This window comes from Gymnoscopelus microlampas (genome assembly GCF_963454915.1).
Source record: "Gymnoscopelus microlampas genome assembly, chromosome: 19".
NCBI classification, from domain to species: Eukaryota; Metazoa; Chordata; class Actinopteri; order Myctophiformes; family Myctophidae; genus Gymnoscopelus; species Gymnoscopelus microlampas.
In genome coordinates, this window is record NC_139956.1 from 3,233,235 (window position 1) to 3,250,993 (window position 17,759).

At 44.1% G+C, this 17,759-nt stretch overlaps 1 protein-coding gene across 3 annotated transcripts in view; it reads left to right on the forward strand.

Annotated features, from left to right (window-relative positions):
- plcb3 (phospholipase C, beta 3 (phosphatidylinositol-specific)) overlaps positions 1 to 17,759 on the forward strand; it is a 99,028-nt gene that overhangs the window by 48,802 nt on the left and 32,467 nt on the right. For all 3 annotated transcript variants that reach the window (XM_084042811.1, XM_084042812.1, XM_084042813.1), the window contains exons 3-10: positions 5,383 to 5,451; positions 10,608 to 10,745; positions 10,915 to 10,994; positions 11,309 to 11,362; positions 12,463 to 12,532; positions 13,143 to 13,246; positions 15,195 to 15,364; positions 17,442 to 17,588. In XM_084042811.1, the coding sequence (XP_083898937.1) occupies positions 5,383 to 5,451; positions 10,608 to 10,745; positions 10,915 to 10,994; positions 11,309 to 11,362; positions 12,463 to 12,532; positions 13,143 to 13,246; positions 15,195 to 15,364; positions 17,442 to 17,588 (832 nt within the window). The remainder of the gene's footprint in view (positions 1 to 5,382; positions 5,452 to 10,607; positions 10,746 to 10,914; positions 10,995 to 11,308; positions 11,363 to 12,462; positions 12,533 to 13,142; positions 13,247 to 15,194; positions 15,365 to 17,441; positions 17,589 to 17,759) is intronic.

Sequence of the window (17,759 nt, forward strand, 5' to 3'; positions counted from 1 at the left end):
GATCGGCTATTTTCACAATATTTATCTGTGGAAACGAGACAAATTTGTCGACACACGGTCATCAAATTATTGTCTTAGGAATGCCACAAAAACAAAAATAAATCCATGAAATCAAGGCTTCATGGTGTGTGTAATTGATAGAAAATAAGTCATTTTTTGGGTGAACTCCTCCTTTAAGTAAAACATTTGAGTACCACCACTGGTTCTGGGACCGTTGGTTCCCAAGGCTACTGCACTGTTACTGACACACGCGCACGCACACGTGCACACGCACGCATGCACGCACGTACACGCACACACTTAAGTGCAGAGTAGCTTCCAGGCCTACAGACAGCCTATCACTGAATGATGAATGGACTGACCATGCTGCAATGACTGGCTAAATATTACACACTACAATAACACACACACACACACACACACACACACAGACACACAGACACACACACACACACACACACACACACACACACACACACACAGGCCAGGATATGCGAGGAATGTGCTCTCCGGGTCCAAGATGACCGACCTTCACACGTGAAGACACTCATACTTGTGTAGACACACACACACACACACACACACACACACACACACACACACACACACACACACACACACACACACACACACGGTCTTACTCAATAGGATGTTTCTCAAGTCAGAACCTGTATGTGCCTGTCGGCTTACAACCGCCTCCCTAGACATGCACGCACACGCACACGCACACAGACACACACACACACACACACACACACGCACACACAGACACACACACACACACACACACACACACACACACACACACACACACACACACACACACACACACACACACACACACACACACACACACACACTCCTCGTGAAGTTTTAACTGTATGTTGATTCTTTTCGAATAAACTGTACTAAACGCACGCACGCACGCACGCACGCACGCACGCACGCACGCACGCACGCACGCACGCACGCACGCACGCACGCACGCACGCACGCACGCACGCACGCACGCACGCACGCACGCACGCACGCACGCACGCACGCACGCACACACACACACACACACACACACACACACACACACACACACACACACACACACACACACACACACACACACACACACACACACACACACACACACACACACACACGCACGCACGTGTGTGGCTACAGTCTCAGAAAGTGCTGTGGCCAGTAAAGAAAACTATTAACTTTCACACACACACACACACACACACACACACACACACACACACACACACACACACTCCTCGTGAAGTTTTAACTGTATGTTGATTCTTTTCGAATAAACTGTACTAAACGCACGCACGCACGCACGCACGCACGCACGCACGCACGCACGCACGCACGCACGCACGCACGCACGCACGCACACACACACACACACACACACACACACACACACACACACACACACACACACACACACACACACACACACACACACACACACACACACACACACACACACACACACACACACACACACACACACACACACACACGCACGCACGTGTGTGGCTACAGTCTCAGAAAGTGCTGTGGCCAGTAAAGAAAACTATTAACTTTCACACACACACACACACACACACACACACACTGGCAGTGGACTCGTTGGCTTGGTCTCCGGGGAGTAACCAATGGCGACGCTGGAATGAAACCACGGCCTGTGGGAGTGTGTGTGTGTGTGTGTGTGTGTGTGTGTGTGTGTGTGTGTGTGTTTACGTCCTAAAAGACCCAGAAGCGGTTTTATTCCCCCAGGAAGTGAGTCAGCCCAAAACGGGCCAATCAAATCATAGCACACGCTGTTGTGTGCCAGAGCTGGAATCCCATTGGTCGGCTCACTTTTCTGACCTTTTAATCACTCCTCCACCAATCCTGGGTTGTGGGTGTGTGTGTGTGTGTGGGCGGGGCGATGACATCACAGCCAGGAAACAACATGACAAGACAAACAGGAAGAAAGTTACACTGTGAGAGTTCATTTATTTACATGTATAACTATGAGAGTGTACAAATGGAACCAAATGGACCCGAACGGGTCCATTTGGTTCCATTTGTACACTCTCATAGTTACAGACCTGTAAGGGTCCATTTGGTTGCATTTGTACACTCTCAGAGTTACAGACCTGTAAGGGTCCATTTGGTTCCATTTGTACACTCTCAGAGTTACAGACCTGTAAGGGTCCATTTGGTTCCATTTGTACACTCTCAGAGTTACAGACCTGTAAGGGTCCATTTGGTTCCATTTGTACACTGTCTCTGGGAACGCATCTTGTGTCATTTCAGATTTGAGTCATATTTTATACGTTGGCTATTCAAAAATAGCAGATATACAAGGCTACGAGCTTGTAGATCTGCTATTTTACAAACAAATACATATCATTTTTGGGGGTCCTTGACGTGAAAAGGTTTTCTTCCAGGGACCCCCAGAAGCAAAGATCTGCAGATCTACAAGCTCAAAGCGTGGCACTCGTTTTTTTTTTTTTTTTATTGATTTGAATACTTTATTTAGAAGTTTGCAGAAAAAAGCACATGAAAGTACAGTTCAAATACAGGATATGTGCATGCTTAAAGTGAATGGCACATCGAGTGGCAAAGCGAGTGGCAAAGCAACATGCAAAGTGAGTTTAACATTGTTTAATGTTGTTTAATGCAATCAGATATGACTTTTCTGTTTGGATGCATGGGCTGTCAAGGCCAGAAAGTATTTTTTTGACACTCAGTAGGCATTCCTGCATAACTTCCGGGTTTGATGATGATGTCACACGCATATCCTCTTTACAAGGTCAACTAAATAGGATAAAAAATAAAATAAAAGCATATGGGTTGTTTCAATTGGGGTCCTTTGTACTCAATTCATAGTGCCATGAGCTTGAATATCTGCTATTTTTGAAATAAAAAACTGGTATTCATTTATTCATGTATTTATTTCAGTTCAGAATGCGGGTCATTTTCTTATCATCCAACTCAGTCAGGTTATGTCATGGTTAGAGGAGGATGTGCCCATATATGGGCCTGCCTGTCGTTGTTGGTCTATCATAGTCATCTACATATCAGCAGATATACTGTATGTTGACGTTCACCCTATGGTCAGTGGTTTATGTTTATCTGTTGATGATGTTGTGAGGCATCCATGTTGTACTGGTTATGATGGTGTGTTGGTATTCTGACAGAGAGAGACGCACGCACGCACGCACGCACGCACGCACGCACGCACGCACGCACGCACGCACGCACGCACGCACGCACGCACGCACGCACACACACACACACACACACACACACACACACACACACACACACACACACACACACACACACACACACACACACACACACACACACACACACACACACACACACAGAGAGACAGACAGACAGGGCAGCAGTACTAATATTTATTCAGTGTTTATGGCTGTGGTTTACAACCATGTTCTACTTCTCCTCTCCTCCCTCCTATCTCCTACCTTTAGTTTTCAAATAATTGTAATGGAGTAAAAGTATAATATTTGCCTCTGAGATGTAGTGGAGTAGAAGTAGATATACTCGAAATTGGAAATACTCAAGTAAAGTAGAACGTACCACAACATTGTACAGTACTTGAGTAAATGTACTCTGTTACTTTACAGTACACCACTGATATTCAGGAGTTCCCCCAAGTGTATCTCTCACGCACGAGAGAGAGAGAGAAGATAAACTTTAGCCTGAGGAGTGACATTCTACACCCCCCCCCCTCACACACACACACACACACACACACACACACCTATCTGTCCATCTTCTAGTGTGTGTATCACTCGCCCTTTTCCTCTACCACTTCCTGTTCTCCATGTATTTTGTTGTAGTTGTTGTTTTGTGGCGTTTGGTTAAAGATGATGTTTGGTGTGTGACCTGCATTGGGTTTGAACCATGCAGGTCTGTCGTCCTTAAAATTATTCATACTTTTCACTTATAAAGTGGTTTGTAGGTGTGTTGCCTACTAGGATTTGTTTCCTTCTGGGTCTGACAGAACCAGGTCTCCTGGTCTTGTTTGTTATATGGCTCTTGCCCCCCCCCCCCAGCCCAGGCCAGGCCAGGGTCGTAACAGTGTCTCATACTGTCATACGCCCCCCTGAGGGGAGCAGAGCCCATTGATGGAGATTAGTTTTATATGTTGACCTTTCCATTACAACCTCAACCCACCCTTGGGGGGGGGGGGGGGGGGGGGGTCATAAAGCTAGATTGTAGATCTGGACATTTCGCTCTAATTACAGCTTAGGTCACAAGCTGTCATTAAACAGGCGCTGCTATAGTCGTCACTTTCTCATTTTTCTCCCTATTGGCTAAAGGCCAGCCAATGAGGGCTCGCCAAAAGCCTGGGGTGGCAGTGGCTCAGGGGTAGAGCGGGCCCGGATGGGGAACCGCGAGGTTACCGGTTCGATCCCGGGCTCCCCCAGAAGAGTTAGTGTCTAAGTGTCCTTGAGCAAGACGCTGAACCCTTAACTGCTCCTGATGAGCAAGTTGGTGCCTTGCATGGTTTCCTCCTCCATCGGTGTGTGTGTGTGTGTGTGTGTGTGTGTGTGTGTGTGTGTGTGTGTGTGTGTGTGTGTGTGTGTGTGTGTGTGTGTGTGTGTGTGTGTGTGTGTGTGTGTGTGTGTGTGTGTGAGAATGTGTGTGTGAATGTAATGCACAATCTATGTAAAGCGTGTTGGATAAAAGCGCTGTATAAATGCACCTTTTACCATTTTATTTTACCTCCCATACTCTGAACCACACACACACACACACACACACACACACACACACACACACACACACACACACAAAAAGGACACAGATTTCTTCATGTTGGTAGCCGGGTTGCCAGATCTGCTAATTATAATTTCCCTGCAAGATTGTATTTGAAAATAGCAGATCTACAAGCTCACAACGCGTCGCATGGCGACGCGTTGTGAGCTTGTAGATCGGCTATTTTCAAATAGCAGATATATATGTTAAAGTGCTCACGTGGTCCATAGTCGCTTCTTTTGGGCTGGTTTTCCTAGGCCTGGTTGCTTGTTTCTCTCACAGAATCTGGCAACGCTGGTTGGTAGCCAGGCTGTAAAAGACATTTGGTGTGAGTCTTGGTTCAACTATTTTAAACTTAATAATAACTTCTAGCTGGCTGTGGGTTCCACCACCAGAACTCAGTGTTATAGTACCACCTCATGAGGAACCAGATCCAGATCCTGTTGGATCTGGTTCCTCAGGGTTACTATTGGATCCTCCGGGTTCGGGATCCAAACCCTCACAGCAGCACAGCATGGTGCGCTTAGCTGTTGTTGTGGAAAAGAGTTGATGGTGATGATGATGATGATGTCTGTCTCTCATGTCTTCCAGGAGGTGGAGGTCTTGGACATCAGCGCCATCAGAGACACCAGGACGGGAAAGTTTGCCAAAGTGCCAAAGGTATAGTGTGTGTGTGTGTGTGTGTGCGTGCTTGCGTGCGTGCGTGCGTGCGTGCGCGCGCGCATGAGAGTCCTATTGTTTTTTGATTAGGTTTGAGTGTACTACTTGGAATCAGGGGTCACGCTAGGATATTAATCTGCCGGTCCCAATGTCCGGAATGATTCAAATTCATCGGACATCTGATAAAAATACCGGTCATAATTATGTTTATGCATTAATTACAAGCAGGTGCGTAAATACAGCATAACACTTAGGCCTACAGCATTATATTTTGCATTGAGCTATTTGAACGTGAACCATGATGAACGACATTTTATATAAGCAGGGTCATCTTGCACAAATACATTCATTACCTACGTTACCATTTGCGCATGCTGCGTCACTGCGTGCGTAATGGTTTCTCAATAATCAATTGCGTTTGAACGCATTTTCGAATCAAAGGGCACTGCACAAAAATGGGCATTTCAGATGAATCCTTCATAACGCGGCTCAGCTGACAATAAATGATAGACCACTACTCACTCACTCACAGTAGGTTATACTGTATAGTTAAGCAGTGGATGCCGTCCGTGCGTCTAGTTAGGACAGCCGTGGGAAAGTTGATGAGTTGTGAGAATCTTGTGGTCTCCTCATAGAGCTATTCAGTTCAAAGTGGTAACGTGTTAACGTGTCCACCTCATAGAGTTAAAAATAGGTTCACCTTTATGATTAACGTTGTGTTTCATCTGGATGTCACAGTTGCAGTAGCCTATAGCTGTTGTGAAGAGTATTTACGCGTCTGTGTTGGATGTTTCATCTTCAAATTGCATTGTTGTTAAACTATAGTAGGGCAACTTGCCAACTTTACTCACAAGTGCCCTTTTAATAGCCTAGTGTCTGTGACATATTCTAACTCGTAATGATACAACTTGTGTGTGACTGTTAAATACACAACTTTGTCCAATATTGCAACAACTACGCAAAAAATCGGTCAAAAACGGCAATTATCGGACCAACGCGACCTCTGCTTGGAATATTGTGAATATAAGTTGTTATTGTTTTAAGAATATGTACATTTTCTTTTGTACCTGTTCTTTTGTACCTGTTTATTTTGTGTGTATGTCTGTTTGTTTTTGGAAGAAAAAAAAAAGAGGAAGCAATCCACATACCTGAAAGGAAAATGATTCAGGTTGGGGTTTGGATTAGGTAGTTAGGGGTTAGGGTTAGGTTTAAAGTGTTACAAATGCCAAAGAAAAGGGCAAAAATACACAGATACTAAATGCATACAAGAGTGTGTGTGTGTGTGTGTGTGTGTGTGTGTGTGTGTGTGTGTGTGTGTGTGTGTGTGTGTGTGTATGCATATGTGAACATGTTGCCCCCTGCTGTTGATGACTGTAATGACAGGCGACGTGTGAAGCTGTCACTAACAGCTGTGTACACACATATACTGTGTGTGTGTGTGTGTGTGTGTGTGTGTGTGTGTGTGTGTGTGTGTGTGTGTGTGTGTGTGTGTGTGTGTGTGTGTGTGTGTGTGTGTGTGTGTGTGTGTGTGTGTGTGTGTGTGTGTGTTTCCTGTGTGCGCTGACAGTCCAAAGGTGACAGCGCTCTCTCTAGCGAGGCTGACTGACACATGGAACAGCCACACAGGAAGTGATATAAGAACTGACCGCCCGGACAGGAAGTTATTGTTGAAGCTATAGCCCAGAGACACACACACACACACACACACACACACACACACACACACACACACACACACACACACACACACACACACACACACACACAGGACATGTAGTTATTGGTTATTTCCTCATCAGACATAAACATACATGTTGTCTGTGTGCATTAATACCCTGTCTCGTTGCTGTCAGGCAGAAACCTCGTATCCAGTGGTGTGAAGTAACTGAGTACATTTACTCAAGTACTGTACTTAAGTACAGTTTTGAGGTATTTTTTTACTTTACTGGAGTATTTCCAATTTTCAGTACTTTTACTTCTACTCCACTACATCTCAGAGACAAATATTGTACTTTTTTACTCCACAACAATTATTCGAAAAATGTAGTTACTAGTTACTTTGTAGATTTGGATTATTATTACAAAACATACATTAACCACTTCAGCCCTATTTAAACTTTGGCTATTTTCAAATAGCAGATCTACAAGCTCACAACGCGTCGCCATGCGACGCGTTGTGAGCTTGTAGATCTGAGCCAGCGAACACAAAAACGCTAATAAACAGCTGACATTTTGGGGAAAGTGAAAAACAGGCTTCTGTGTTCCGTGCACATGGTAATGGTCAATGTCTGTGTGCAAATTCAGATCAATTGCTCCAGACACTGAGGAGAACCGGGCAGAAGAGATTTTTGCCTCACCACCTCACAGAACTTTTTTGTGGCGCTAGCCGCTCTATACCTTTAGGTATAGAGCGGATCCTGCTCTATACCTGACTTTGTCCGTGTTCACCGTCAACGTTCTGATTGGTCAGACCCGTCAACGTTCTGATTGGTCAGACCCGTCAACGTTCTGATTGGTCAGACCCGTCAACGTTCTGATTGGTCAGACCCGTCAACGTTCTGATTGGTCAAGCTTCACGTGACACATGGCTATAAACACATTATAAACACATATCAATACTGTCTCCGGTGTGTGTGTGTGTGTGTGTGTGTGTGTGTGTGTGTGTGTGTGTGTGTGTGTGTGTGTGTGTGTGTGTGTGTGTGTGTGTGTGTGTGTGTGTGTGTGTGTGTGTGTGTGTGTGTGTGTGTGTGTATAATCTTCAATCTGTCCCATTCACTGACTAAAGATTGAACAAATACCATGAGACTGTTAACTACACCACACCTTTCCTATGACCCCTGTGTGTGTGTGTGTGTGTGTGTGTGTGTGTGTGTGTGTGTGTGTGTGTGTGTGTGTGTGTTTGTGTGTGTATGTGTGTGTGTGTGTGTGTTGAGGTTCCTGTATATGTGCGTATGTATGTACAGTAGACTTACATACAGTGGTGTAACTTAGTACTGTACTTAAGTACAATTTTGAGGTACTTTGACTTTACTGGAGTATTTCCAGTTTTCTGTACTTTTACTTCTACTCCACTACATCTTGGAGGCAAATATTATACTTTTACTCCACTACAATTATTGGACATTTTTAGTTACTAATTACTTTATGAATTACATGAAATTATATTATTATTACAAAACACACATTAAGGTAAGGTAAGGTAAGGTAAGGTAAACTTTTATTGTCCCGAAGGAAATTTGTTTTGGGCTTTAACCCCAGCTGCAGCCACACGTAAAACAATGACAATACAAAATACAAAATACATAACAGGGGGGAGGAGGGGGACAACATTACACAAGTGCACAGATAGTGATCGGTCTACTCTTAATGGTCACTGTAGGGCCTCATTTAGCATTTTAGTTGCCACAGGAACAAACGATTTTTTGAATCGTACATAATTCCATCTATTAACCACTTCAGCCCTAGATACATTTCGGCCATTTGCAAATAGCAGATCTACAAGCTCACAATGCGTCGCAATATGACGCATTGTGAGCTTGTAGATCTGCTATTTTCAAAAGATTTTTATAAATTTGAAACTTGTGAAATGGAACATTCTGCATAATGACTACTTTCTACTTTTGGTACTTTTAAGTACATTTTCATACCAATACGTTTGTACTTTTACTTTTTTTCTCAAGTAAATGTTGAATTCTGGACTTTTACTTGTAATAGAGTATTTCTACATTGTAGTATTGATACTTTTACTTAAGTAAATAATGTGAGTACTTTTTCCACCACTGCTTACATATGTGATCATTGTTTGTACATGAAATCTGTGTGTGTGTGTGTGTGTGTGTGTGTGTGTGTGTGTGTGTGTGCGTGTGCACGTGCGTGTGGATTAGGGCTGGTGTTTGTTTAAAGGGTTGAGTCAGAATTAAGGAATGAATGTAAGTCCATATCCTCAAGTGTGTGTGTGTGTGTGTGTGTGTGTGTGTGTGTGTGTGTGTGTGTGTGTGTGTGTGTGTGGACTTGTTTGGGCCAAATGTCCTCTCAAATGTAGTAACATTTGAGAAACCTTCAGGTTAGGTTTAGTCAGTTTTGAGTTCAGGTTTAGATCAGGGCTGTTCAAAGTTCTTCAGCCCAAGGCAGGGGCGGACTGGCCATTTGGCATACCGGGCATGTTGGTGGGCCCCCCGCCCCCCCCCCCCCCCCCCCAAAAAAAAAATGAGTTACGGTAATGATCGGGCTGGGATGCTTTTCAGTAAAAGTGGTGGTATTAAGGACGTGTGATTGTATGTGCCTCGACGGAGTGGGGCGGTAGAGTATCTGCTATCTGCGCGCTGGTTTGGTGGGCCGCTCTGGGCCAAAATGCCAGGGCTGAATTTTGGTCCCAGTCCGGCCCTGGCCCAAGGACCCTTAGCTGACAGAGAGATGATGAAGCAGGGACCTACATAGTGTATAGAATTGCGTTGCAGATTAAACCTTTCAACATATTTCACAGATAGTTTCATAAACTTGTTTGACAGAAACTATCATCAGTGTTTTTGGTTTGTTTACACATACAAACTTTTCTATTATGTTGGATTCCTTTAATGTGTATTTTCAGACATTTAACCACTTAAACCCTCAATACTTGACCTTAGTACTTGGTCTGCTCTTTTTTTTTTCCCTCTACACCAAACCAAGCTTGTAGATCTGCTATTTTTTCGCTAAAGTTCACCTCAGAATAGGGATGCTAGGGTTCAAGTTGTTAATGTAACCTATTAATTAATTAGTTGATTGTATCCCATCACACAAATGTTTTGGCGGCAACTCTGAGGACCCCCTAGGGGTCCCGGACCCCCTGTTGAAGTCCCACTGGGTTATGGGTTACCACTGGGGGGGGGGGGGGAGAAAGAGAGAGAGAGAGAGGAGGATCGTATTAGAAATATTATTGTTCCAGGCGTTAGTCGGGACCCTCCGCCGTCTCGCACGCAGGCTTTGTTTACATGTGCGTCCTCGACGGGGCTTCTACAGCGCGAAACATATCAGCGTAAGTGGATGGAAGATATGCTGGCACTAGATGTAGCCTATTTTAATAAACCTCTGGCACACGATGTGTTAAGGTGACGGATGTGCTGGGGTTGGGTAAGGGTTCGAGTCATAATGTGTATAATAATAAATGTGTATTTCAGGACCACAAGGTGAAGGACGTGTTGGGCTTCGGTAAGAACGACGGCGTGGAGGCCAAGCTGGTCACCGTCGTCCACGGCAACGACCTGGTCAACATCTCCTTCCTCAACTTCCAGGCCATGCTGGAGGAAACCGCCAAGGTAAGTAACCATGGAAACCAAACCACCGCCAGGCCATACCATAATGACCTGCTTTACCATGATGTAACACTGTGTGTGTGTGTGTGTGTGTGTGTGTGTGTGTGTGTGTGTGTGTGTGTGTGTGTGTGTGTGTGTGTGTGTGTGTGTGTGTGTGTGTGTGTGTTTCCAGATATGGACAGAAGAATTGTTTAAGCTGGCTACAAACATACTGTCCCAGAATGCATCGCGGAACACCTTCCTCCTCAAAGCGTAAGTGTGTGTGCGTGTGCGTGTGCGTGTGTGTGTGTGTGTGTGTGTGTGTGTGTGTGTGTGTGTGTGTGTGTGTGTGTGTGTGTGTGTGTGTGTGTGTGTGTGTGTGTGCATGTATTACAACATTTGTGACGGCCTAAGTTCAGTGCAAGTTTAGTAGAATGTGTTATGATTAGACATTTAGAGGTCAGGTTTAGGGGTGGAGTGTTTTGCACCAAAAATAAAGTCTCTCTCTCTCTCTCTCTCTCTCTCTCTCTCTCTCTCTCTCTCTCTCTCTCTCTCTCTCTCTCTCTCTCTCTCTCTCTCTAAAACAGGTACACCAAGTTAAAATTGCAGGTTAATCAGGATGGGAAAATCCCTGTGAAAAAGTGAGACACACACACACACACACACACACACACACACACACACACACACACACACACACACACACACACACACACACACACACACACACACACACACACAGTACTGTACTTGTCACTTCCCTCAGTGACACAGCATGTTGAAGGTCACAGTTGTCACTCCTACATTCTTTTTTGTATCACTTTCTCATTCAATCTGTATCTTAACCCATTAAGACCTGAGGCCGGTAAAAAAAATGTTTTCTAAATCCTAATGCTTTAAAAAATATATATATATATTCAAAGATTTGCACAAACTTTCACAATTTTACAAAAATAGCAGATCTACGAGTGCCGTGCTACGAGCTTGTATATCTGCTATTTTTGAATAGCCAAAGAAATCTTAAAATGACACAGATATGTCCCCGGTCTTAATGGGTTAAAGGAATAGTTTTCCAAAAAAAAAAGCTTATTTTCTATCAATTACACAACCCCATGAAGCCTGGAATTCATGGAGATTTTGTAGTTTTTTTGTTTTATTACTGAGACAATAATGTGATGCCCGGTGGAGTCTCACAGAGTCTCCCTAATGAGTCTCCTATTGACCGATGACCAGGTCATCAAATGATTTGCTCCCGTAAGCCAATTTCACTATAGGATATCCCACTGTTAAGATTTGATAGAAGACGCTTCTGAACATAATCAATGCCAGTTTGACCACTTTAAATGCTCTAATCTTAGAATAATAACCGTAAACAGCCGATCTACGCATTAAGAGCTTGTAGATCGGCTATTTTCGCTGTTGCAACATGCTTCCATATAGAAGACATGCTGCCGAATGTTTGGGAAAATCCAAATGTCATCAGTCAAGGCGACTGGGTCCTTGGCGGGGCAGCAGGGGGTCCCCAGCTAAATTAGTTAATATAGCGTCACAATTGCTTTTAACCACTTTAACGATTATTGTATACTATGGCTGTTATGAGCTTGTACATCTGCTATTTTTGAAAAACCGTGACAATTTGCACAAATCTTTGAATATAATAATCTCTGTCTGTCTGTCTGTCTGTCTGTCTGTCTGTCTGTCTGTCTGTCTGTCTGTCTGTCTGTCTGTCTCTCTCTCATAGCATATTGAAGATGTTTTCAGATAAGAGGCGAGTAGAGACGGCTCTGGAACAGTGTGGAATAGTCAACAAGGTAAAAACCATCACAGAGGCATCTCTGTCGTCTCGTCTATGACGGCGTAGCGGAACATGTTCACTCTTATCGCTTTGCGGCTTTGTACAGTAATATGAATACAAGAACGCTCGCCCCAAAACACCCTCGCCCCGGGTCAAACCCCAGTAAAACTATGTCTAAACCTAACCTTATTCCTTTCAATTCACGTTCTTCATCATCATCTAGATCCTCCAGAAAAACACAGGCAAAAGTCCTTGCTTTTGCTACAGTCATTGATTATGCGATGAAATATGCGGGGGTTTTATGGGATTGTATGCGCTGAAATTGCGGGAAGTTGGGAAATATGCGAAATATGCGAAAAGTTAAGAAATATTTGAAACATTGAGAAATATGCAAGTTGTTACATTTTTTTGTTGCATATTATGCATATTACACGATGCGAACCCTTTTTGAAAAATTGTACCCCGCATAATTATGCGCATAATCGCATATTATGCGCATATGCGCATAATCACGTTTTTCTGGAGCGTCTAGTCATCTCTCTCTCTCTGTGTGTGTGTGTGTGTGTGTGTGTGTGTGTGTGTGTGTGTGTGTGTGTGTGTGTGTGTGTGTGTGTGTGTGTGTGCAGACAGAGGGCATCAAGCCAGATGACTTCACGTGGGAAGCCTTCCAGAAGTTTCTGGAAACTCTGTGTTTGAGACCTGAGATCCAGAGCATCTTTGAAGAACACAAGTATGTACACAGTGCACCCCCCCCACCCCAACTTTTCCTTTTTCCCCCATCTCAAAATATGTTGTTCCAGGGACCCCCCAGGAGCACAGATCAACGTTACAAATATTTGCTCTAAAACAGGGGTCTTCAACAAGGGGTCTTCAGAGCTACTACAGGGGGTCCGCCAAATCTTTGTGTGATAGGATTTCGTTTTTTTACATTAACCACTTGAACCCTAGAATTCCTTTTCTGAGGGGAACACTAGCCGAAAATAGCAGATCTACAAGCTCTCAGCTGCGAGACGTTGAGAGCTTGTAGATCTGCTATGTTTTGTCAAAGAGGCTATAGGTGTAGAGGGAAAAAATAGCAGACTAAGTAAAAAAGAAAAAAAACTTTAATCTGAAACACAATTTTATACAATATAGAGTAGGGGGTCCCTGCTTCATCTCTCTCTCTCAGCTAGGGGGTCCTTGGCCTGAAAACGTTGAAGACCCCTGCTCTAAAACATATATATAATATATTCAAAGATTTGCACACATTTTCCACGATTTAAAAAAATAAATATCAAATCTACAAGCTCAGTATGTATGTATGTATGTATCAGGGGTCGCGCTAGGATTTTAATCTGCCGGTCCCAATGTCCGGAAGGATATAAATTTACCGGACATCTGACAAAAATAACTGTCATAATTATTTTTATGCATTAATGACAAGCAGGTGCGTAAATACAGCCTAACACTTAGGCCTACAGCATTATATTTTGGATTGAGCTATTTGAACATGAACCATCATAATATACACATTTTATATAGCAGGGTCATCTTACACAAATACATGAATTACCTACATTACCATTTGCGCGTGCTGCGTGCGTAATGGTTTCTCAATCAATTGCGTTTGAATGCATTTTCTAATCAAAGGGCACCGCACAAAATTGGGCATTTCAGATGAATCCTTCATAACGTGGCTCAGCTGACCTGTTAGGGCAATAACTGATAGACCACTACTCACTCACAGGAGGTTATAGCCTACTGTATAGTTAGACAGTGGATGCCGTCCGTGCGTCTAGTTGGGACAGCCGTGGGAAAGTTGATGAGTTGTGAGAATCTTGTCGTCTCCTCATAGAGCTATTCAGTTCAAAGTGGTAACGTTTACTTTTAACGTGTCCACCTCATAGAGTTAAAAATAGGTCCACGATTATGATTAACGTCGTGTTTCACCTCGATGCCATAGTTGTTGCAGTAGCCTATAGCTGTTGTGGAGAGTATTTACAGTGTTGGATATTTCATCTTCAACCTGCATTGTTGTTAAACTGTAGGGCAACTTGCCAACTTTACTCACACATGCCCTTGTAGTAGCCTAGTATCAGTGACATATTCTAACTCGTAATGATACAACTTGTGTGTGACTGACTGTTTACATACACAACTTTATAACTTGTAACCGGACCGCGGTCGCTGTCTGACTGCCGAGTCCGAGACTGCAGTCTGAGTCTCTACGCAGCAGCAACAACAACTCTCTTCTTCCTGTTGTACCTTCACAATAAAGTGTCTCCCATTTACCGCCCAATGCAGCACATTTTACACTGGTTATTATTAACAGGAAATAGGTGTAAATTAACAGCGTGTGACAAACACTCTCTTTCTACCTCTCTCTCTCCCAGAAACACACGCACGCTGTTAAGAGAGAGAGAGAGAGAGAGAAAGAAAGAGCGAGAGAGCGAGCGAGTGCGTTAGAGAGAGAGAGAGAGAGAGAGAGAGAGAGAGAGAGAGAGAGAGAGCTTGCAAAGCAGAGCATTTGAAATGTGCCTAATTTGCAGTGATAATTAATGAACAGCCGTGTCATTATCAACCGGTCAGGATGTCCGAAGAGATTTATTTTTTTCCGGTCTGTCATAAAAAAACGGTCAAAACCGGCAATTACCGGACTAACGCGACCTCTGGTATGTATGTGTGTGTTGTGTTAACAGCGGTTGTAAGAGGAAGCCTCTGATGTCTCTGGATCAGCTGATGGACTTTATAAACCACCAGCAGAGAGACTCCCGTCTCAACGAGGTCCTCTACCCGCCACTCAAACGAGAACAGGTCCGTCAGATCATGGAGGACTACGAGACCAACCTCAGCCAGCTGCAGGAGAGAGGTCTGTGTGTGTGTGTGTGTGTGTGTGTGAGTGTGTGTGTGTGTGTGCTTGTGTGTGTGTGTGTGTGTGTGTGTGTGTGTGTGTGTGTGTGTGTGTGTGTGCATGTGTGTGTGTGTGTGTGTGTGTGTGTGTGTGTGTGTACACTAGGGCTGGTGAATTAATATTCGAATATCGAATATCCCTCGAATATGGGGAAAATATGTATATTCGAATATGAAAATGAATATTCGAATATTAATTAAATTTAAAAAAAATATATATATATTTTTGTATTAATGTTTATTTGACAGGGACAATGCAAAAAACAATGTATCAAGTTATATAAACAAACAAAAGATATGTTTTATTGGACCCGAGCACTTGATGCATTGTTTTTTGTATTGTTTCTGTAAAAAAAAAATGAAAACACATTTTTTTATAATAATAATATTCAAATATATTCGAATATCTGCCAATTTGTAAGACCAATATTAGAATATAATTTCTGAGGAAAGTTGACAGCCTAGTGTACACAAAGGAGACTCTTTGTGTCTCTTACCGGAACCGCTGCCGGTCATCAAATTATTGTCTTAGGAATGCGATTATTTGGGACGTGCTGAGAAGTTGAGGGGGGGGGGGTGAGGCAGGCGGGCGCGGTCCCGTGAAACTTTCGCGCTCGTGCTCGTTGGTGCACACATGCGCGCGGACAGCAAGAGCTGGATTGTGGCAGAGCACGTGAGCGGAGCGGGTGGAAATGCCGCTCGGCGCTCCAGGGGGCTGGTTTCACGCTCGCTATTCGCTCACGTTGACTCCCCCCGCGCTCCGCTCCCCGTCGCTCACGTTGATTTGCACACCTCTCACTCCACGCTCCGCTCAAACCGGGTCGCTCAACAGTAAAAAAAAAAAGAAACGAAAAAGAAAGTAGAAATTCTAATGAAATGTGGGTGCGCTGTGCACTGCTGGATGTCTGTGTGTCTCTGAGTCCGTGCGACCGGGCATGCTCAAACATTCGGTGCACGGCCCCCGCTGGGGCAGCTTGGAGCGGCAGGCGGTCCTCGCTCTGAGTAGCGCTCCAACCTTTTTATAAACCAGCTCCGCGCTCACGTCAACATCGCGTCGCTCCACTCCTCGCTCCGCTCACATGCTCTGGATTGTGGTGAGCTTTTCCCCGCACCGCGCAGGAGGACAAAACGACAATGACCGCGGCGCGATCACTGCAGATCCGAGAGGTGACACACGCGTGGACTGCTTACCGTCTGTCACGACCTTAATCCATAGAGAAAAAAAAGTCATTTTGGGGTTGAAATATCCTTTTCATCGTCATGTACATGCACTGATACTCTTCTTGCACTAATATCTAGGAACAGATACCAGCCGCTATGCTCACACACCTTTTTTATAAATCTCATGTACATAAAATAATGTTTGGATGGATATGCTTGTAGTGGATGTAATGGATGTGTTGTAGCTTGTTGTAGCTTTTTTTAACACATTGTGTGCCAGAGGTTTATTAAAATAGCATACGTTCAGTGCCTGCATTTCTTCCATCCACTTACGTTGATATGTTTCGTGCTGTAGAAACCCCGACGCGGAAGTGCATGTAAACAAAGCGTGCGTGCGAGACGGCGGAGGGTCCCGACTAACGTCTGGAACAATAATATTTCTAACGCGATCCTCCATTGCAGAGTGATCGCCGATCGAAAACGGCTCGCTTCCACCACGTTAAAAAGAAATGGAGATATTAAGCTTTTAGTCAAGGAGTTAACATTGGAGCGGCCGAACGGAAGCATTTTTGACATGGATCCACATCCGGCCTCTCCTTCTCGGAGACTCCTTGGATGATCCCAAAGTTTCGTTAGAGCGCCCCACGTATAAAAATAAAAATGGGCCATAAACGGTCCGGACCGTTTATGACACTCAATGTGTTATAAATCTCATGTACATACATGTTTGGATGGATATGCTTGTAGTGGATGTAGTGGATGTGTTGTAGCTTTTTTTAATTCCTTCTCCACCCCCCCAAAAAAAACCTGTAAAGCCTGTGATGTGACCATAAAGATGATTGTGATTGTCTCTCTCTCTCTCTCTGTGTGTTCAGATCAGATCAGTCTGCTGGGGTTCAGTAGGTACCTTGGAGGAGACGAGAACACCATCGTTCCTCCAGAGAGGCTGGACATCCTAGATGACATGAACCAACCACTGTCCCACTACTTCATCAACTCATCACACAACACCTACCTCACAGGTACACACACACACACACACACACACACACACACACACACACACACACACACACACATGCACGCATGCACGCACACATACATACATACACACACACACACACAAATTAGTAATCCATTAAAACCTGAGGCCAACTCCACATTGTCTTCTTAATCTTAACAGTTTTCTGAAA